General features: G+C 42.3%; 1 protein-coding gene across 3 annotated transcripts in view; it reads left to right on the top strand.

Moving 5' to 3' along the window:
* LOC124038546 (UBA-like domain-containing protein 1) overlaps positions 1 to 16,923 on the top strand; it is a 38,411-nt gene extending 21,488 nt beyond the window's left edge. For 2 of the 3 annotated variants that reach the window (XM_046354561.1, XM_046354560.1), the window contains one exon: positions 14,680 to 16,923. In XM_046354561.1, the coding sequence (XP_046210517.1) occupies positions 14,680 to 15,006 (327 nt within the window). In that variant the 3' untranslated portion in view covers positions 15,007 to 16,923. Of the gene's footprint in view, positions 1 to 1,082; positions 1,574 to 14,679 lie in introns of all 3 variants that reach the window. The other variant, XR_006839371.1, reaches the window with a different exon arrangement.
* The last annotated feature ends 7,216 nt before the right edge of the window (positions 16,924 to 24,139 follow it).

Raw genomic sequence — 24,139 nt, 5'->3', positions numbered from 1 at the left:
GAGGGAATGTTGGTGGAGAGATAATGTTCGCGAAATAAAAATCTAATCAAATTTCATCGGTCACACATGGTTAGCAGATGTTAATGCGAGTGTAGCGAAATGCTTGTGCTTCTAATTCCGACCATGCAGTATAATCTAACAATAGAAAGTTACGCCTAAAAACTGATCTAAGGTCAGTTATGTGTTTGGCCCACATAATGGTTAGCGTTAAGATTTGGGGAGGGTAAACTGATCCTAGATCATCTGTGCCTAAGGGCAACTTCTACCCAGATCTTTGTGGTTCTCTAGTTAAACTCTCATGGGTCTGTCTGCAAGGGGTGACATGAAAAAGCCACCGGAAGGAGAGACAGACAGAGACAACTAACATGTGGTTGAATAATATTCAGGGCTACAGCAGTCATGTAAACGTTTGAACCTCTCCAGGCTGGATAGTGATCGGGAGGAATATCTGCTCCCCTGACAAATTCAACACGTTGCTCCCTGCAAACAGGGTTTTATTCAGGAATGTCGTCGGTCAGAGACATTAGTGACGAGTGAGGCCTGGGCTTAAGCCTCACCACAGTGGAGGGCTGGTTGGACAGAGAGACAGAAAGGCAGGGTGAAACGTCAGATTGGAGTCCACAGTAAACTTAATGACAGACGTCCTACACACACAAAAATGATGGTTCCTCAAGGGTTCTTTGAGAATGGTGATGGTTCTACATGGGTAAACCTTTGAGCCCTTCAATGGTTCTTTACAGTTCACAAAAAGGCTATTTGTTCTTTTAGTGATCATTCAAATGTAGGCCCGGCAGCTCATTAGCATATTTTGAGGTGTGATTTGCTCACAGCTCTTTTTGTGCATCCCTGAGTGAGAGTGTCATTCCAGTTGATCTAATGTTGTTGTGTAATGTGAGGACATATTAGTGATGGAAAATCCGGCTCTATTTGCGACTTCAGCTGTTTGACTGCTGCGAGAGAGATTTGCACAATAGGCTATCAATTGTGAAATGTAACTGCCGCACAAACTATTGGTTCTGAGTGTTGAGCAGAGGCAGGCTGTGTATGTTCTGGTTCTACAAAGCTGTGTCCATCCATAACAGAGGAGCACGTCTCCGGAGCCGCTGAACCAGAGGAGCACGTCTCCGGAGCCGCTGAACCAGAGGAGCACGTCTCCGGAGCCGCTGAACCAGAGGAGCACGTCTCCGGAGCCGCTGAACCAGAGGAGCACGTCTCCGGAGCCGCTGAACCAGAGGAGCACGTCTCCGGAGCCGCTGAACCAGAGGAGCACGTCTCCGGAGCCGCTGAACCAGAGGAGCACGTCTCCGGAGCCGCTGAACCAGAGGAGCGCATATTAATCCTGCTTTAGAATTTAGATCAAACGAACGATTAAAATGAAAGAGTCACTCGGAAATACAAATCATGACTCACGAGTCAGTTAAAAAGAGTCTGCGAACTGCAGGTTATACTGTATATGACTATGGCCAGTGTCTTGTGAGAGACTCACTTATGGCCTTCCGTCATTTGAAAATGGTTGACAAAATCAGTCACTAGCTGTCAATTCTCCCCTCAGGGACCCCCAGCTGTTCCAGAGGTAGATGACTTGATTCAATTTGTCAATTAATTCAATAATAACACCTATGGAATTTAACAATATAATATGGCTAACCAGAATAAAACAACCATTATGGTTCTTCAAAACGATTTTCAGATTGAGAAAGGTTATTTTATAGAACCGTTCTCCATAAAGATTCCAGTTAGAACCATACAAACGTGTTCTATATAGCCCCAAAAAGGGTTGTAGCCATAGCGAAACCCTTTTTTGGTGCTGTATAGAACCTTTTATTAATGGTTCTTTATAGAATTTTAGGACAGGGTTCTTTATAGTACTATACAGGTTCCATTTAGAACCTTATCAGCATGGTTCTTTATATCAAAAAGGGTTCCGCTATGGTTACAAGCCAAAGAACCCCTATCTGGTACAATTTAGAACCTTTATTTTTGTGTGTATCCATCACCACCAGATCTGTCTTTATCATAACAATGGGCCATCCCCATGACAACGCCTCAGTGTTGGCCTATTTTAGAACACTCTCCTTCTAGAACAAATACACTCTCTCTCTAAATAATGGATGCTGTGGTTGGTAACATGCATTTCTCTTAGTGTGTACATACATGCATTTATGCACTTTTCTCATTTCAAGTGCACATGCCCCCACTCATCCAATCAGATTTGATGCTTTACCCTGACGCACTGTCCCAGCACCCATTTCAGCATTACCTGGCTGTGTCCTTCACAGACAGACAGGTCCTCATTTTTATCTTCTGCCGGCTGTAATGCTGTAGTCTGCAGTCTGCACAGCCCAGTGTGTGCTGCCTGGCTATGACTGAAAATAAACTGTACACAGACTATTCCTCTGAGAATGTGCTTCCTTCCAGTCTGGATAAACATCAACACCCTGTTACTGACTGCAAGGTTGAGGACAGACAGACCTCTACAGACACTGACTGCAAGGTTGAGGACAGACCGACCTCTACAGACACTGACTGCAAGGATGAGGACAGACAGACCTCTACAGACACTGACTGCAAGGTTGAGGACAGACCGACCTCTACAGGCAAGGAATGTGTTGCAGCCTCTACACTGAGCACCGGTCCTTTTCCCTATGTGTGTGTGTGTAGGAGTGAATGTATGTGAGTGAGAAGGGCATATATGAGCTCAGCAGTAAGACAATCTGGGGTGGTCCATTTAGCGTAGCAGTGTTACATACTAGTGGTGCTAGGGACAGCTGTATGTTCACCCGCAATTGCTAATAACCCATCCACAACCGCCTGACTATATGTGATAAAGTGAAAATCTCAGGCCCACTCCCGATTCTAAACCGCTAATATAGAAAATGCGCTGTAGGCTACAGTCAGACGGTGGAATGTTTTTTTGACAGGGTGCAGGATTGAATTTTTCTTAATATAGAATTTCTGACACTTTGGTAGGCTATTTGTTAGTCAGCTTGTCTATAATTAGATACATGCAGCTTCTCTCCTGTCATTATATGTTGCCCTAGAAGACTAAATAAACCCTCACGAGAATAATGTTATAAATTGACATAATGACCGCTTAAATCTAGTTGAAATCAGTAAAGTTTTTTCTGTCATCTCAGCTTCTTTGGGGCTCCCAAGTGGCGCAATGGTTTAAGGCTCTGCATTTCAGTTCAAAAGCAACACTACAGTCCCTGGTTCAAATCCAGTTGGAATCACATCTGCCTGTGATTGGGATTCCCATAGGGTGGCATGCAATGGCCCAGTGTTGTCTGGGTTTGGCTGGGGTAGGCTGTCTTTGTAAATAAGAATTTGTTCTTAACTGGCTTGCCAAGTTACATATAGGATAAATACAATTATTTCTTGGAGCAAAGATGTTTAGGGACCGGGGGGAAACAGGAAATATTTTTCTGCGCAAAATGTCCAAATGTCTTCAGTTTGACGGTTGTAAGGAAATAGAAAGCTGTGAAAACAACCCAACATGTTTCTGATCAGATTTCAGTTCGGCTTAGATGCATATTTTTTTGTGGATGAAATACTATCAGCTTTTATGATGCTGATAAAGACAGCACCTCCACAGAAGGTCCCTAACTGCACATTCACATTCTCTCAAGATGCTGATACAAAGAAATCATATTTCTCCACTCCTGTTTCCAAGTCAAAATTTTGCCTACATTTTGGTGTATAATTTTACTGCATGAAAGGGTTATTCTTTCTGCAGGAGTTAATATTAAGAGAGAGGTATGAGAGAGGTTATAGGCCTATAGTCCGTGTCCAGATTTCAGTTTCCATTTAACCCATCTCAACAATAAACTACAGCTCTCTTGCCATCCCATAGGCCTATTTGAAGTCCCCATCTTGTAACTGTGGAATTGGTATAGCGCCTCACAATCATCACCAAATCTTTCCCAAACATTACTTTTCTGGCCCTCACTTCTCTTTTTTTCAACTCTCCATTTTGCAGCTTTTTGCGTTAAACTTTTCTGACTGGCGATTGGTGTGTAGGCTATTTGGTGGGAGTACAGTTAGTCCCTAAAGCTTAGGGTAATGCACTAATGCCAGAAAGAAAAAAAGAAAAACCTCAATGTAGCCTATAGATATAAATTGCACAACAATGATACATTTATGGATTTTTAAAGGTATTGTTTTCTCTTTACTCAACCCGCCCTTCATCCTCCCTAAACTGTGGGTTATGAGTCAACACGCGTGTCACTATTTCAATACCTAAGTAGAGGAAATAGGGAGGAAGTAGAGGGGTTAACCAGGAAGTAGAGGGGTAACCATGAAGGAAAGGGCGTTTACTCTCGCTGCAGGGTGTCTGTACATACATGGCATGTATTTTGTTATAGGCTAAGAGTGTTGTGTAGACACAGTACTCGTAACCCATTCTCAGAATTAGCATTCATCGTCACAAGTTGGGCTATTCTTGTTTACCTCCGGTCCTGCTGTTGGGAGTTGAAGGCTGTGTAACGTCTTGTTGTAGTTAAGGAATAGATAGTAGCTACAGTGGGGTAAAAAAGTATTTAGTCAGCCACCAATTGTGCAAGTTCTCCCACTTAAAAAGATGAGAGAGGCCTGTAATTGTCATCATAGGCACACTTCAACTATGACAGACAAAATGAGGGGGACAAAATCCAGAAAATCACATTGTAGGATTTTTAATGCATTTATTTGCAAATTGTGGTGGAAAATAAGTATTTGGTCACCTACAAAACAAGCAAGATTTCTGGCTCTCACAGACCTGTAACTTCTTCTTTAAGAGGCTCCTCTGTCCTCCACTCGTTACCAGGATGACTGATCCGTGTAAAGGAAAGAATGAATGGGGCCATGTATCGTGAGATTTTGAGTGAAAACCTCCTTCCATCAGCAAGGGCATTGAAGATGAAACGTGGCTGGGTCTTTCAGCATGACAATGATCCCAAACACACCGCCCGGGCAACGAAGGAGTGGCTTCGTAAGAAGCATTTCAAGGTCCTAGAGTGGCCCAGCCAGTCTCCAGATCTCAACCCCATAGAAAATCATTGGAGGGAGTTGAAAGTCTGTGTTGCCCAGCAACAGCCCCAAAACATCACTGCTCTAGAGGAAATCTGCATGGAGGAATGGACCAAAATACCAGCAACAGTGTGTGAAAACCTTGTGAAGACTTACAGAAAACGTTTGACCTCTGTCATTGCCAACAAAGGGTATATAACAAAGTATTGAGATAAACTTTTGTTATTGACCAAATACTTATTTTCCACCATAATTTGCAAATAAATTCATTAAAAATCCTACAATGTGATATTCTGGATTTTTATTTTTGTCTGTCATAGTTGAAGTGTACCTATGGTGAAAATTACAGGCCTCTCTCATCTTTTTAAGTGGGAGAACTTGCACAATTGGTGGCTGACTAAATACTTTTTTGCCCCACTCTATATGGGGCTGCCTGTGTAACGTCTTGTTGTTGAGGTCAGGAATAGACAGTAGTCTATAATTTACATTTACATTTAAGTCATTTAGCAGACAATAATATCGATGTGGAGTAGAGGAAACTGGCCCTGGAACAACCAGGCCTATGGGAGTGAGATGCTGTGTCTTGTTGCTACAACACTCTGAGGAGTGTGTTATGAAGACAGTGTTTACGTCTGCCTGGCCTGGCTCCTGAACTGCAGGGAGGTGATGGTTGGCTGGTGTTGTTTTTTGCAGGGTAGGGGGTTGTACTGAAGATGTTGTGACATTGTCTTCACCCCCACCACTATCATCTTCACTGAAGGAGTTACTACCAGAGATGGCGCCGTGACAATGGGGAGGGAGGATGGGGATTGGCAGAGAGATATGTCAGGGTACTACTAACAGGATGTGAGGTCATGGAGAGGCTGAACCCAAACACAGGTTGTTAGGAACCGAACAGAGAAAAGGGTCGGAGGAATGTCGTCAGGATCCTCAGGGAGAGAAAGGATGGGATTCCCCTACATTCCCCTCTATTTTGGACTGACCATATACAGGCTTAGATACTGGCCTCCTCATCCTGGATGCAGTGATGGTGTGTAACATATAGTGATGGTGTGTAACATATAGTGATGGTGTGTAACATATAGGGATGGTATGCAACATACAGTGATGGTGTGCAACATATAGTGATGGTGTGTAACATATAGCGATGGTGTGTAACATATAGGGATGGTGTATGACATAGTGATGGTGTGTAACCTATAGTTATGGTGTGCAACATATAGTGATGGTGTGCAACATATAGTGATGGTGTGTAACATATAGTGATGGTGTGTAACATATAAGGATGGTGTGTAACATATAAGGATGGTGTGTAACATAGTGATGGTGTGCAACATATAGGGATGGTGTGTAACATATAGGTATGGTGTGTACTCCGTAACATATGGTGATGGTGTGTAACATACGGTGATGCTGTGTAACATAGTGATGGTGTGTAACATATAGGGATGGTGTGTAACATATAGGGATGGCGTGTAACATATAGCGATGGTGTGTAACATATAGGGATGGTGTGTAACATATAGCGATGGTGTGTAACATATAGGGATGGTGTATGACATAGTGATGGTGTGTAACCTATAGTTATGGTGTGCAACATAGTGATGGTGTGTGACATAAAGTGATGGTGTGTAACATATAGTGATTGTGTGTAACATATAGTGATGGCGTGTAACATATAAGGATGGTGTTTAACATATAAGGATGGTGTGTAACATAGTGATGGTGTGCAACATATAGTGATGGTGTGTAACATATAGCGATGGTGTGTAACATATAGGGATGGTGTGTAACATTTAGCGATGGTGTGTAACATATGGATGGTGTGTAACATGGTGATGGTGTGTAACATACAGTGATGGTGTGTAACATATAGTGATGGTGTGTAACATATAGTGATGGTGTGCAACATATAGCGATGGTGTGTAACATATAGTAATGGTGTGTAAAATATAGGGATGGTGTGTAACCTATAGTGATGGTGTGTAACATATAGGGATGGTGTGTAACATATAGGGATGTGTGTAACATATAGGGATGTGTGTAACAAATAGTTATGGTGTGTAACCTATAGTGATGGTGTGCAACCTATAGTGATGGTGTGCAACATATAGTGATGGTGTGTAACATATAGTTTTGGTGTGTAACATATAGGGATGGTGTGTAACATATGGTGATGGTGTGTAACATATGGTAATGGTGTGTAACATATAGGGATGGTGTGTACTGCGTAACATATGGTGATGGTGTGTAACATATAGTTTTGGTGTGTAACAAATAAGGATGGTGTGCAACATACAGTGATGTGTGCAACATATAGCGATGGTGTGTAACATATAGGGATGGTGTATGACATAGTGATGGTGTGTAACCTATAGTTATGGTGTGCAACATAGTGATGGTGTGCAACATATAGTGGTGGTGTGTAACATATAGTGATGGTGTGTAACATATAAGGATGGTGTGTAACATATAAGGATGGTGTGCAACATACAGTGATGGTGTGCAACATATAGTGATGGTGTGTAACATATAGCGATGGTGTGTAACATATAGGGATGGTGTATGACATAGTGATGGTGTGTAACCTATAGTTATGGTGTGCAACATATAGTGATGGTGTGTAACATATAGTGATGGTGTGTAACATATAAGGATGGTATGTAACATATAAGGATGGTGTGTAACATAGTGATGGTGTGCAACATATAGGGATGGTGTGTAACATATAGGGATGGTGTGTAACATATAGTGATGGTGTGTAACATATGGTGATGGTGTGTAACATACGGTGATGCTGTGTAACATAGTGATGGTGTGTAACATATAGCGATGGTGTGTAACATATAGGGATGGTGTATGACATAGTGATGGTGTGTAACATATAGGGATGGCGTGTAACATATAGCGATGGTGTGTAACATATAGGGATGGTGTGTAACATATAGCGATGGTGTGTAACATATAGGGATGGTGTATGACATAGTGATGGTGTGTAACCTATAGTTATGGTGTGCAACATAGTGATGGTGTGTGACATAAAGTGATGGTGTGTAACATATAGTGATTGTGTGTAACATATAGTGATTGTGTGTAACATATAGTGATGGCGTGTAACATATAAGGATGGTGTTTAACATATAAGGATGGTGTGTAACATAGTGATGGTGTGCAACATATAGTGATGGTGTGTAACATATAGCGATGGTGTGTAACATATAGGGATGGTGTGCAACATATAGTGATGGTGTGTAACATATAGTAATGGTGTGTAAAATATAGTGATGGTGTGTAACATATAGTGATGGTGTGTAACATATAAGGATGGTGTGTAACATATAAGGATGGTGTGTAACATAGTGATGGTGTGCAACATATAGTGATGGTGTGTAACATATAGTTTTGGTGTGTAACATATAGGGATGGTGTGTAACATATAGGGATGGTGTGTACTGCGTAACATATGGTGATGGTATGTAACATACAGTGATGCTGTGTAACATAGTTTTGGTGTGTAACATATAGGGATGGTGTGTGACATATAGTGATGGTTTGTAACATATAGTGATGGTGTGTAACCTATAGTGATGGTGTGCAACATATAGTGATGGTGTGTAACATATAGTTTTGGTGTGTAACATATAGTGATGGTGCGTAACCTATAGTAATGGTGTGTAACATATAGGGATGGTGTGTGACATATAGGGATGGTGTGTGACATATAGTGATGGTGTGTAACCTATAGTTATGGTGTGCAACATATAGGGATGGTGTGTAACATATAAGGATGTGTGTAACATATAGTGATGGTGTGTGACATATAGTGATGGTGTGTAACCTATAGTTATGGTGTGCAACATATAGGGATGGTGTGTAACATATAGCGATGGTCTGCAACATATAGCGATGGTGTGTAACATATAGTGATGGTGTGTAACATATAAGGATGGTGTGTAACATATAAGGATGGTGTGTAAAATATAGGGATGGTGTGTAACCTATAGTGATGGTGTGTAACATATAGTGATGGTGTGTAACATATCAGGATGGTGTGTAACATAGTGATGGTGTGTAACATACAGTGATGGTGTGTAACATATAGTGATGGTGTGCAACATATAGTGATGGTGTGTAACATATAGCGATGGTGTGTAACATATAAGGATAGTGTAACATATAGTGATGGTGTGCAACATATAGTGATGGTGTGTAACATATAGCGATGGTGTGTAACATATAAGGATAGTGTAACATATAGTGATGGTGTGCAACATATAGTGATGGTGTGTAACATATAGTGATGGTGTGCAACATATAGTGATGGTGTGTAACATATAGGGATGGTGTGTAACATATAGCGATGGTGTGTAACATAGGGATGGTGTGTAACATAGGGATGGTGTGTAACATATAGGGATGGTGTGTGACATATAGTGATGGTTTGTAACATATAGTGATGGTGTGTAACCTATAGTGATGGTGTGCAACATATAGTGATGGTGTGTAACATATAGTTTTGGTGTGTAACATATAGTGATGGTGCGTAACCTATAGTAAAGGTGTGTAACATATAGGGATGGTGTGTGACATATAGTGATGGTGTGTAACCTATAGTTATGGTGTGCAACATATAGGGATGGTGTGTAACATATAAGGATGTGTGTAACATATAGTGATGGTGTGTGACATAGTGATGGTGTGTAACCTATAGTTATGGTGTGTAACATATAGTGATGGTGTGTAACATATAGCGATGGTGTGTAACATATAGTGATGGTGTGTAACATATAAGGATGGTGTGTAACATATAAGGATGGTGTGTAAAATATAGGGATGGTGTGTAACCTATAGTGATGGTGTGTAACATATAGTGATGGTGTGTAACATATCAGGATGGTGTGTAACATATACGGATGGTGTGTAACATAGTGATGGTGTGTAACATACAGTGATGGTGTGTAACATATAGTGATGGTGTGTAACATATAGTGATGGTGTGCAACATATAGTGATGGTGTGTAACATATAAGGATGGTGTGTAACATATAAGGATGGTGTGTAAAATATAGGGATGGTGTGTAACCTATAGTGATGGTGTGTAACATATAGTGATGGTGTGTAACATATCAGGATGGTGTGTAACATATAAGGATGGTGTGTAACATAGTGATGGTGTGTAACATACAGTGATGGTGTGTAACATATAGTGATGGTGTGTAACATATAGTGATGGTGTGCAACATATAGTGATGGTGTGTAACATATAGTGATGGTGTGCAACATATAGTGATGGTGTGTAAAATATAGGGATGGTGTGTAACCTATAGTGATGGTGTGTAACATATAGGGATGGTGTGTAACCTATAGTGATGGTGTGCAACATATAGTGATGGTGTGTAACATATAGTTTTGGTGTGTAACATATAGGGATGGTGTGTATGGTGTGTAACATATAGGGATGGTGTGTAACATACAGTGATGGTGTGTAAGATAACTGTATGTTACACACCATCACTATATTATATACAGTATGTACAAGAACAGTGTCAATAACAATATAATATATGCCATTTAGCAGACGCTTTTATCCAAAGCGACTTACAGTCATGTGTGCATACATTCTACGTATGGGTGGTCCCGGGGATCGAACCCACTACCCTGGCGTTACAAGCGCCATGCTCTACCAACTGAGCTACAGAAGGACTACAATATCAGTGATAGATGAGGTAGTTATATGCATACAATCAGGGGTAAAGTGGCTGAGCAGCAGGATAAAAAAAAATAGTAGCAAAAACGTTTGGTGTGTGTTAGGAGAGAGTCATTGCAGATTGTGCTGATGACTGGTCCGTCCGAACCACGTATGAACAAGGAAATCTATATTCGGAGAGCCTGTTTCTGTCCTACCCTTGACTTTGATGCAAGGTATCTGATGTCCATAGCCTCTTCGTTGCAAAACTCCCTGATCTTCTCAAAAATATAACTGTGTCTAGCAGTGTCCAGTCCAGGTGGTGCTTGTACAGGCAGACCATCTATGGGAGGAAGGATGTCAGCGTTGCGCAGCAGCTAAAACCTGGTCCCGACTGAGTCCAATGCTCCTTGGTGACAACATCAGGCTTCAGAGCATTGAAGCTTTAAAACAGGAAATAACAAAAAAACATTACAACCTTGAACTACATCAATTCACCTCCCAAGTTTAGATAGGAAGAATAACCTCATACAATTCAATGAAAATGCTATTCACCTGAAGAGCTGGTACTGCTTGATCTGTGGCAGCGGCCTGAAGTACAGAGTCAGGTGTTGTTGCCAGCCACAGCGTTCCACCAGCACCGTACCATCCTCCAGTCCAACCAGCTGTGGGATGTTGACCCCTGTCACAGTGCTGTTCTTCACAACACCAGCAATCTCAGACACAGTGTTCACTCTGGTCTTTCTGAAGTGCTGTTTGATGAGGCTGAAGCACCAGTCAGGGGCAACTTGATGTGGCCTGGGATCAGGAAGTGAAGGTCCAGACTGTGAGCTTGTGCATGGTCCGCAAGGCACAATACCAGAGCACACACTTGTTCTTGTTTTGGCCACTGCAGTTAACACAATTCAGGTCCACACGTGTTTCCTCAACTCTGTAGTTGGTGAAGAAATGGTGCATTTAGTTGATGACCTCGCTGCTGCCTTTGCTGGATGACATGCTTCCATCAATCAAGTAGTTGACTTGTTGTGGTATTCCTTCACAGCAGACACCAAACAAGCCACACTTGCGAGGAGTTATTAAAAATGAGATAGGACTTGGCTGCATAGAGCCAGAAGGATAGTGCACCTGCAAACAACAAAATAACATTAAGATAAGTTCATGAAAAGAAAATGTAAAGTAAAACTTAATACCATTTTTTTAATGCGTCATTGTCAGCTAAGTTTAACTTACCTACAAATGTGCAGAGCTGCAGCACTGCATACAGAAACATAATCTTGGAAACTGGACGTTGAAATAATAATGTGACATCAATAAAAGTAATGACAATCATGTTGGAGGTCAATTAAATAATAAAGACGTGTTGTTTATCCTTTACATACCAAGGTGTAACCTGTGCTTGGTCTTTTTGATGGGAGGCATTAGACCTCCTTGTATTACTGGTGGAGGAGAGTCAGGCGTGTTCTACTGATGCTGAAAGACAAATTCCAGATACATATATTTTGGCATTATTATTCAATAGATCAAATCAAATGTATTTATATAGCCCTACGTACATCAGCTGATATCTCAAAGTGCTGTACAGAAACCCAGCCTAAAACCCCAAACAGCAAGCAATGCAGGTATAGAAGCACGGTGGCCAGGAAAAACTCCCTAGAAAGGCCAAAACCTAGGAAGAAACCTAGAGAGGAACCAGGCTATGTGGGGTGGCCAGTCCTCTTCTGGCTGTGCCGGGTGGAGATTATAACAGAACATGGCCAAGATGTTCAAATGTTCATAAATGACCAGCATGGTCAAATAATAATAAGGCAGAAAAGTTGAAACTGGAGCAGCAGCACGACCAGCTGGACTGGGGACAGCAAGGAGTCATCATGTCAGGTAGTCCTGAGGCATGGTCCTAGGGCTCAGGTCCTCCGAGAGAGAAAGAAAGAGAGAATTAGAGAGAGCACACTTAAATTCACATAGGACACCGAATAGGACAGGGGAAGTACTTCAGATATAACAAACTGACCCTAGCCCCCCGACACATAAACTACTGCAGCATAAATACTGGAGGCTGAGACAGGAGGGGTCAGGACACTGTGGCCCCATCCGAGGACACCCCCGGACAGGGCCAAACAGGAAGGATATAACCCCACCCACTTTGTTTGCCAAAGCACAGGCCCCTCACCACTAGAGGGATATATTCAACCACCAACTTACCATCCTTAGACAAGGCCGAGTATAGCCCACAAAGATCTCCGCCACGGCACATCCCAAGGGGGGAGCCAACCCAGACAGGAAGATCACATCAGTGACTCAACCCACTCAAGTGACGCACCCCTCCTAGGGACGGTATGAAAGAGCCCCAGTAAGCCAGTTACTCAACCCCTGTAATAGGGTTAGAGGCAGAGAATCCGGCCAGGAAGAGACAGCAAGGGCGATTCGTTGCTCCTGCCTCCAGCTGTTTGCTTAGAAATTCTAGGGACAATTAGGAGGCCTGCATCTTGTGACCGTAGCGTACGTGTAGGTATGTACGGCAGGACCAAATCAGAGAGATAGGTAGGAGCAAGCCCATGTAAATGCTTTGTAGGTTAGCAGTAAAACCTTGAAATCAGCCATTGCCTTGACAGGAAGCCAGTGTAGGGAGGCTAGCACTGGAGTAATATGATCAAATTTCTGGGTTGTAGTCAGTTCTAGCAGCCGTATTTAGCACTAACTGAAGTGTATTTAGTGCTTTATCCGGGTAGCCGGAAAGTAGGGCATTGCAGTAGTCTAACGTAGAAGTGACAAAAGCATAGATAGCCGTAATCACCGTCAGACACACCTGGCTAACTTGATAGGTTGTGTAATCATCTGGCAGTCTTTTTTGTTCAGACATGCTAGCTAAACAATGTAGCATAATGCCAATCCATAGAGTACTAGCCATACAAACCGATTATCATAGCTAGTTTGGCATTCTGAGAGAACATAGCTAGCTAACAGTTTTAGATTAACTAACTTCAAAGTAATGACTCGGGACGTCGGGTTTGATAAGAAAGCTTCTTTTAGTAAGAATACTTGTTTACGTTACATTTAACCACAATTGTTTTTGTACAGAGAAATGCAGGTAAGATGCTGTCGGAAGGTCAGCTACAATCACCAAACACCTGCACATAATTGGCGCGTTATCACTCATTCCTCTCGCAAGGCATTCTGGGACTTGCAGTCAAAAAGCGTAATTCAACACAACCCAATACAATTACATATGCAAATAAATCTAAAGAAATATCTTTACAGATACAGCTCAAAGAATAAACTTAAACATGAACTCAAACACATTAAAGTTACAACAAACAGTAAGCTTTCTCCTGACAACAATTTTACCACGCTTTTTTGCCGTGTTTACTGACGCCAGCCATATTCAACCGGTGTTGAGCGTGTACATTCATCAGTTATTCTGCGCTCTGGCACACTCGGGCAGAGTGCTGTGAAACAGTTGTTTGCGTTGACATTATTGAAATGGACACTTGCATAGTGGAGTCTTTTGTTAAGTTTTACTACGCAATACATTTTTTTATAAGCAGCGTTAGACAGGTTTCCTAGACATACTGACCAGCTCAACTAGACAGAAGCGTAATATATCTCAGACCAATCCAAACTCGCAGTGTATGGGGCAGCAGGTAGCCTAGTGGTTATAGCGTTGGTCTAGTAACTGAAAGGTCGAATCCCCTAGCTGACAAGGTAAAAATCTGTCGTTCTGTTAACCCACTGTTCCTAGGCTGTCTTTGAAAATAAGAATTTGTTCTCAAGTAACTTGCCTAGTTAAATAAAAATTAAGACAATTGAAAATTCACAAGGCATTTCTGCCCAAAAAACTATTTTGATTTTAGAGTTCAAACGGCTCTCCTGTGAAGTATTGACCATGACATACGCCTAGTTTCCTGAAACGTGTCACACACAGTGACGTTTATGAACAGTATGGGCTCCTCCTCTTCTGTCCCTCTAACATCTCTGTCTCTCTCCTCCAGATGTGCACCCCAGCTAACACACCGGCCACCCCACCCAACTTCCCTGACGCCCTCACCATGTTCTCCCGGCTGAAGGCCTCAGAGAGCTTCACCACCAGCAGCCCCATGGCCTCCATGGCCACCTCTCCCCCTCCTCCACACGATTGCTGGGGCGTGCCACCGCCCCCCATGCCCATGAGTGGCCCACAGGGTCAGGGACTCTGGATTCAGGGGGAGCCACCCTCCCACCCCGCAGCCTGGCCCACGGGGGTCACCATTAACCCCCACACCCACCAACACCCGGCCACCGAACAGAAGGCGAGTGTGGCCATGGAGGCCGAGAGATGAGGACTGGACTGGACGGCCCTGGGGGGAGGAAGGGAGAGGGAGGGATGGGTGAGGAGGAAAGAAAAGGTGAAGGTGTCTCTTTCCAATTGAGGATGGGAGGGTGGAGACAAAGACAGCGACGTAAACCAAGAAAAACCAAGCAACTACATAATGTGGACATTTCAACAAGAGGTGGAGAAAATGATTTGAATAAGGAATCAAAAGGAAAACATTTTAATGGAAAAAGCAGTGCACACACTTAGCAATAAGAGAGCAACTGAAATCTTTGTTAGTTTGTTTTTCTTCTCTCTCAGTAAATGTATAGATAAGACAAAGAAATGTATGGAACTAAAGGTAATCAACATCATGCTGATGTTTTCTGACATTTAAAAGGCAGCAACTGTTTCTTCTCTTGTTCTTCTTCTTTTCTTTTTGTCTGTCCATCCAGTGTTTTCCCTCTACTGGGGACCTGTGATAAGAAGTGTTTGTGTTGCATGGAGAGAGAGAATCTGTCCATCCAGTGTTTTCCCTCTACTGGGGACCTGTGATAAGAAGTGTTTGTGTTGCATGGAGAGAGAGAATCTGTCCATCCAGTGTTTTCCCTCTACTGGGGACCTGTGATAAGAAGTGTTTGTGTTGCACGGAGAGAGAGAATCTGTCCATCCAGTGTTTTCCCTCTACTGGGGACCTGTGATAAGAAGTGTTTGTGTTGCATGGAGAGAGAGAATCTGTCCATCCAGTGTTTTCCCTCTACTGGGGACCTGTGATAAGAAGTGTTTGTGTTGCATGGAGAGAGAGAATCTGGCAGTGTAATGTTTTACTCTAGTATTCTCAACATGTGTCTGTGTGCAGTGTAACCGTCACGCACACTTACACACTCAATTAGCGAGCAGAAGAAACAGTGACATAGTTTTCATTACCCATCGGAAGGTGGAACTCTTCTTACCTCACCTGGTGGTCACCTGACTTTTTCAGCCTATCAGGGATTCTCAACTGTTTGACAATGCAGAACATTTTTTAAAACTGATTGTAATTTTTCAACTCTGGTATTTTTTCATGACGATGACACTGTTCACTGCAATAGCTTTTCTTTCCAACGAAGGGTGATGCTTTACTATTAACCTGTTCTGGAAGATAGAACTGGCCACTGCAATGGTTCTGCAGATTTGGGTATTATATAAAAATCATGGTTTGATATATTAAAGTTCATGTTTTTCTTGGTGGGAGGGATGGGTGGGGTTTTGGAGGATTCGAGAGTGGGCGGGATTTGTTTATGTTGTGTTTGGGAAGAGCCAATCGGAGAAGCTAAAAATAAATCTACAGAAAAAACAGACTACTATAAATACATTGACCATTTGTAAAGCAGAACTTGCCACTTTGCATGAGGGATACTGTCTTGTAGCGAACACTTGAAACTGAGACGTGTTTCTGGCTGTTGACGCAGGGGATACTACATGGTTTATCCCTCTGATTTATAATTTGTATAGCAGCATAATACAACTGGTTATGATCACAACGTGTACTGTGATCCTGCCTATAGCAGATTATGTAAAGCATTGATTTAAGACAATATTCACATGCAAGGTCGGCCCCGTTCAGTTTTGTTGTCCTTGGGTTATTTCAATTGAATAAAGAATATAAAATAAACCCAGCTAGAAATCTTTGTTTATGTAAGTTCTTTTTTTAGGCAGAACATTTTCAGGAAAATATCATTATAATTCTGAGTAAACCATCTTTAATTTTACTAAAAGAATGTTTCAGTTCATCCCTTTTCCATCATTTTTGTTTGAATCTGGGAATCTTGGGATGGCCTATACCTGAATGGTTTCTCAGTTTCCCCCTGTGTGACTGTATTACCATTCCCACAATATTTGTGGACTACCTGATAATTAACGTAGCATTTTTTGTGTTCCTAAATAAATATTGTATGTCAACCTACACAGTATGATCTCTCTTTAGTTGTGACTGAACTGAATGTAGCCATCAGTTGGTGAAAGATATAGAGATAGATTTAGAGAAGAGATGGGTAGATATAGATACAGTGCCTTGCGAAAGTATTCGGCCCCCTTGAACTTTGCGACCTTTTGCCACATTTCAGGCTTCAAACATAAAGATATAAAACTGTATTTTTTTTTGAAGAATCAACAACAAGTGGGACACAATCATGAAGTGGAACGACATTTATTGGATATTTGAAACTTTTTTTAACAAATCAAAAACTGAAAAATTGTGTGTGCAAAATTATTCAGCCCCTTTACTTTCAGTGCAGCAAACTCTCTCCAGAAGTTCAGTGAGGATCTCTGAATGATCCAATGTTGACCTAAATGACTAATGATGATAAATACAATCCACCTGTGTGTAATCAAGTCTCTGTATAAATGCACCTGCACTGTGATAGTCTCAGTCCGTTAAAAGCGCAGAGAGCATCATGAAGAACAAGGAACACACCAGGCAGGTCCGAGATACTGTTGTGAAGATGTTTAAAGCCGGATTTGGATACAAAAAGATTTCCCAAGCTTTAAACATCCCAAGGAGCACTGTGCAAGCGATAATATTGAAATGGAAGGAGTATCAGACCACTGCAAATCTACCAAGACCTGGCCGTCCCTCTAAACTTTCAGCTCATACAAGGAGAAGACTGATCAGAGATGCAGCCAAGAGGCCCATGATCACTCTGGATGAACTGCAGAGATCTACAGCTGAGGTAGGAGACTCTGTCCATAGGACAACAATCAGTCGTATATTGCACAAATCTGGCCTTTATGGAAGAGTGGCAAGAAAGCCATTTCTTAAAGATATCCATAAAAAGTGTCGTTTAAAGTTTGCCACAAGCCACCTGGGAGAAACACCAAACATGTGGAAGAAGGTGCTCTGGTCAGATGAAACCAAAATTGAACTTTTTGGCAACAATGCAAAATGTTATGTTTGGCGTAAAAGCAACACAGCTCATCACCCTGAACACACCATCCCCACTGTCAAACATGGTGGTGGCAGCATCATGGTTTGGGCCTGCTTTTCTTCAGCAGGGACAGGGAAGATGGTTAAAATTGATTGGAAGATGGATGGAGCCAAATACAGGACCATTCTGGAAGAAAACCTGATGGAGTCTGCAAAAGACCTGAGACTGGGACGGAGATTTGTCTTTCAACAAGACAATGATCCAAAACATAAAGCAAAATCTACAATGGAATGGTTCAAAACGAAACATATCCAGGTGTTAGAATGGCCAAGTCAAAGTCCAGACCTGAATCCAATCGAGAATCTGTGGAAAGAACTGAAAACTGCTGTTCACAAATGCTCTCCATCCAACCTCACTGAGCTCGAGCTGTTTTGCAAGGAGGAATGGGAAAGAATTTCAGTCTCTCGATGTGCAAAACTGATAGAGACATACCCCAAGCGACTTACAGCTGTAATCGCAGCAAAAGGTGGCGCTACAAAGTATTAACTTAAGGGGGCTGAATAATTTTGCACACCCAATTTTTCAGTTTTTGATTTGTTAAAAAAGTTTGAAATATCCAATAAATGTCGTTCCACTTCATGATTGTGTCCCACTTGTTGTTGATTCTTCACAAAAAATACAGTTTTATATCTTTATGTTTGAAGCCTGAAAGGTGGCAAAAGGTCGCAAAGTTCAAGGGGGCCGAATACTTTCGCAAGGCACTGTATAGTCAGTTAGGCAAGGGTAATTTGGGAAAGGACACTGTGGGAAAGGCAAGTGTGGGAAAGGACACTGTTTCAGCGTCTGTGCAACCAGTAAGTACAGATAGTAGTTTAAATCCCCTCGCACAGTCCCCGCAGCCGGACAATGTTCTCATGGCTTCTGGAAGGAAATGCTGTAGGAATGCTCAACCGGTGTCGCTCATTCAGCCGGCAGAAACATTCAATCGGTTCTCCCCATTAAGCAATAGGTTGGAGTCAGAGGCCGAGCCTTCTCTGATCTCTACTCCTCCCGTTATGGGGTCTGAGACGCCCGAAGCCTCCCACCATTAGCTCTGACAAATTGAAAACCCTAGTCATTGGCGACTCCATTAGCCACAGTATTAGACATAAAATGAATCATCCAGCGATCATACACTGTTTACAGGGGGCAGGGCTACCAACATTAAGGCTAATCTGAAGATGGTGTTGGCTAAAACTGCCGAGAATAGGGATATTGTTATCCACGTCAGCACCAACGATGTTAGGATGAAACAGTCAGAGGTCACCAAGCACAACATAGCTTCAGCGTGCAAATCAGCTAGAAAGATGTGTCGGCATCGAGTAATTGTCTCTGGCCCCCTCCCAGTTAAGGGGAGTGATGAGCTCTACAGCAGTCTCACAACTCAATCGCTGGTTGAAAACTGTTTTCTGCCCCTCCCAAAAGATAGAATTTGTAGATAATTGGCCTTCTTTCTGGGACTCACCTACCAACAGGACCAAGCCTGGACTGCTGAGGAGTGATTGACTTCATCCTAGCTGGATGGGTGCTCTCATCTTATTGCTACAAACATATATAGGGCTCTAACTCCTCTAGCTCCACAATGAGATAGGGTGCAGGCAAAGCAGCAGGCTGTTAGCCAGCCTGCCAGCTTAGTGGAGTCAGCTCAGCTATCCCATTAAGACCGTGTCTGTACCTCGATCTAGGTTGGGCAAAACTAAACATGGCCGTGTTCACTTTAGCAATCTCACTGGAATAAAGACCTCCTCCATTCCTGTCATTATTGGAAGACGTTATGATATCTCACATCTCAAAATAGGGCTACTTAATGTTGGAACCCTCACTTCCAAGGCAGTTATAGTCAATTAACTAATCACTGATCAGAATCTTGATGTTATTGGCGTGACTGAAACATGGCTTAAGCCTGATGAATTTACTGTGTTGAATGAGACATCACCTCCTGGTTACACTAGTGACCATATCCCCCACGCATACCGCAAAGGCGGAGGTGTTGCTAACATTTACGATAGCAAATAAAACATTTTTAAAAACGACTGGGTTTTCATCTTTTGAGCTTCTAGTCATGAAATCTATGCAGCCTACTCAATTACTTTTTATAGCTAAAGTTAACAGGCCTCCTGGGCCATATACAGCATTCCTCACTGAGTTCTCTGGATTCCTATCGGACTTTGTAGTCATGGCAGATAATATTCACATTTTTGGTGACTAATTTTCACATGGAAGAGTCCACAGACCCACTCCAAAAAGCTTTTGGAGCCATCATCGACTAAGTGGGTTTTGTCCAACATATCTCCAGACCTACTCACTGCCAGTCATACTCTGTCCCGTGGAATAAATGTTGTGGATCTTAATGTTTTTTTGTCATAATTCTGGACCACCATTGTATTGCGTTTGACCTTTTAATGGCATCAGACCGAGGCTCTGCATTTGTCCTCGTGCTCCTAGACCTTAGTGCTGCTTTTGATACCATCGATCACCACATTCTTTTGGAGAGATTGGAAAGCCAAATTGGTCTTCACTGACAAGTTCTGGCCTGGTTAAGATCTTATCTGTCGGAAAGATATCAGTTTGTCTCTGTGAATGGTCTGTCCTCTGACAAATCAACTGTACAATTTCGGTGTTCCTCAAGGTTCCGTTTTAGGACCACTATTGTTTTCACTATATATTTTACCTCTTGGGGATGTCATTCGAAAACATAATGTTAACTTTCACTGCTATGCGGATGACACACAGCTGTACATTTCAATGAAACATGGTGAAGCCCCAAAATTGCCCTCTCTAGAAGCATGTGTTTCAGACATAAGGAAGTGGATGGCTGCAAACGTTCTACTTTTAAACTCGGACAAAACAGAGATGCTTGTTCTAGGTCCCAAGAATCAAAGAGATCTGTTGAATCTGACAATTATTCTTAATGGTTGTACAGTCGTCGCAAATAAAACTGTGAAGAACCTCGGCTTTACTCTGGACCCTGATCTCTCTTTTGAAGAACATATCAAGACTGTTTCAAGGAGAGCTTTTTTCCATCTACGTAACATTGCAAAAATCAGAAACCCTCTGTCCAAAAATGATGCAGAAAAATTAATCCATGCTTTTGACTACTGCAATGCTCTACTTTCTGTCTACCCGGATAAAGCACTAAATAAACTTCAGTTAGTGCTAAATACGGCTGCTAGAATCCTGACTAGAACAAAAAAAATTATCATATTACTCCAGTGCTAGCCTCCCTACACTGGCTTCCTGTTAAGGCGAGGGCTGATTTCAAGGTTTTACTGCTAACCTACAAAGCATTACATGGGCTTGCTCCTACCTATCTCTCTGATTTGGTCCTGCCGTACATACCTACACGTACGCTACGGTCACAAGACGCAGGCCTCCTAATTGTCCCTAGAATTTCTAAGCAAACAGCTGGAGGCAGTGCTTTCTCCTATAGAGCTCCATTTTTATGGAATGGTCTGCCTACCCTTGTGAGAGACGCAAACTCGGTCTCAACATTTAAGTCTTTACTGAAGACTCATCTCTTCAGTGGGTCATATGATTGAGTGTAGTCTGGCCCAGGAGTGGGAAGGTGAACGGAAAGGCTCTGGAGCAACGAACCGCCCTTGCTGACTCTGCCTGGCCGGTTCCCCTCTTTCCACTGGGATTCTCTGCCTCTAACCCTATTACATGGGCTGAGTCACTGGCTTACTGGTGCTCTTCCATGCCATTCCTAGGAGCAGTGCTTCACTTGAGTGGGTTGAGTGACTGATGTGATCTTCCTGTCCGGTTTGGCGTCCCCCCTTGGGTTGTGCCGTGGGGGAGATCTTTGTGGGCTATACTCAGCCTGGTCTCAGGATGGTAGGTTGGTGGTTGGAGATATCCCTCTAGTGGTGTGGGAGCTGTGCTTTGGCAAAGTGGGTGGGGTTATATCCTGCCTGTTTGGCCCTGTCCGGGGGTATTGTCGGACGGGGCCACAGTGTCTCCCGACCCCTCCTGTCTCAGCCTCCAGAATTTATGCTGCAATAGTTTATGTGTTGGGGGCTAGGGTCAGTCTGTTATATCTGGAGTATTTCTCCTGTCTTATCCGGTGTCCTGTGTGAATTTAAGTATGCTCTCTCTAATTCTCTCTCTCTCTCTCTCACTCACTCACACTCACACTCACACAGGACCTGAGCCCTAGGACCATGCCTCAGGACTACCTGGTCTGATGACTCCTTGCTGTCACCAGTCCACCTGGTCGTGCTGCTGCTACGGTTTCAACTGTTCTGCCTGCAGCGATGGAACACTGACCTGTTCACCAGACGTGCTACCTGTCCCAGACCTGCTGTTTTCAACTCTCTAGTGACAGCAGGAGCGGTAGAGATACTCTGAATGATCGGCTATGAAAAGCCAACTGACATATACTCCTGAGGTGCTGACCTGTTGCACCCTCTACAACCACTGTGATTATTATTATTTGACCCTACATCTTGGCCATGTTCTGTTATAATCTTCACCCGGCATAGCCAGAAGAGGACTGGCCACCCCTCCTAGCCTGGTTCCTCTCTAGGTTTCTTCCTAGGTTCTGGTCTTTCTAGGGAGTTTATCCTAGCCACCTTGCTTCGACACCTGCATTGCTTGCTGTTTGGTGTTTTAGGCTGGGTTTCTGTACAGCACTTTGTGACATCAGCTGATGTAAGAAGAGCTTTATAAATACATTTGATTGATTTGATTGACTACTGTCTGTCTGTTTGTCCCTCCAGACTCCTAACTCTAGTTTAACCTGTAGACTACTATCTGCCTGTTGGTCCCGCCAGACTCCTAACTCTTGTTTAACCAGTAGACTTCTGACTGTCTGTTGGTAGCTCCAGACTCCTAACTCTTGTTTAACCAGTAGACTACTGTCTGTCTGTTACTCCCTCCAAACTCCTAACTCTTGTTTAAGTTCTTCGAGAAGTTCCCGTTTTAAACAAGATATTTTGTCACAAAAAGATGCTCGACTATGCATGTAATTGACAGCTTTGGAAAGAAAAAACTCTGACATATCCAAAACTGCAAAGATATTATCTATGAGTGCCCCAGAACTAATGCTACAGGCGAAACCAAGATTAAATTTCATACAGGAAATTCCCCAGATTCTGAAGGCGCTGTGTTCCAATGTCTCCTTATATGGCTGTCAATGCGGCAGGAATGAGCCTGCCCTTTCTGTCGTTTCCCCAAGGTGTCTGCAGCATTGTGACGTATTTGTAGACATATCATTGGAAGATTGACCATAAGAGAATACATTTATCAGGTGTCCGCCCGGTGTCCTGCATCAAAATTATTGCGTAATCTCTAGGTCCATGCGCGTTCCATTTCTTCAGAGGAGAAACTAAACTGCCACGAATGATTTATAATAATAATAATAATAATAATATGCCATTTAGCAGACGCTTTTATCCAAAGCGACTTACAGTCATGTGTGCATACATTCTACGTATGGGTGGTCCCGGGAATCCATGTTTCTGTCGATATTATGGAGTTAATTTGGTAAAAAGTTTGCGTTGTAATGACTTCATTTTCGGGTTTTTTCTTACCCAAACATGATGAACAAAATGGAGCGATTTGTCTACACAAATAATATTTTTGTAAAAACTGAACATTTGCTAACTAACTGAGAGTCTCCTCATTGAAAACATCTGAAGTTCTTCAAAGGTAAATTATTTTATTTGAATGCTTTTCTTGTTTTTGTGAAAATGTTGCATGCTGAATGCTAGGCTAAATGCTATGCTAGGCTATCAATACTGTTACACAAATGCTTGTTTAGCTATGATTCAAAAGCATATTTTGAAAATCTGAGATGACATTGTTAACAAAAGGCTAAGCTTGAGAGCTAATATATTTATTTAATTTCATTTGCGATTTTCATGAATAGTTAATGTTGCGTTATGCTAATGTGCTTGCAGAGAGAATTACACTCCTGGATACAGGTTTTTTTCGTAGCCAAACGTGATGAACAAAACGGAGCGATTTGTCCTACGCAAATAATATTTTTGTAAAAACTGAACATTTGCTATCTAACTGAGAGTCTCCTCATTGAAAACATCTGTACACAAATACTTGTTTAGCTATGGTTCAAAAGCATATTTTGAAAATCTGAATGACAGTGTTAACAAAAGGCTAAGCTTGAGAGCTAATATATTTATTTAATTTTATTTGCGATTTTCATGAATAGTTAACGTTGCGTTATGCTAATGAGCTCTCATTGAAAACATCTGTACA

This window comes from Oncorhynchus gorbuscha, linkage group LG06 (genome assembly GCF_021184085.1).
Source record: "Oncorhynchus gorbuscha isolate QuinsamMale2020 ecotype Even-year linkage group LG06, OgorEven_v1.0, whole genome shotgun sequence".
NCBI classification, from domain to species: domain Eukaryota; kingdom Metazoa; phylum Chordata; class Actinopteri; order Salmoniformes; family Salmonidae; genus Oncorhynchus; species Oncorhynchus gorbuscha.
This window is presented reverse-complemented; position numbering and strand designations above follow the sequence as displayed.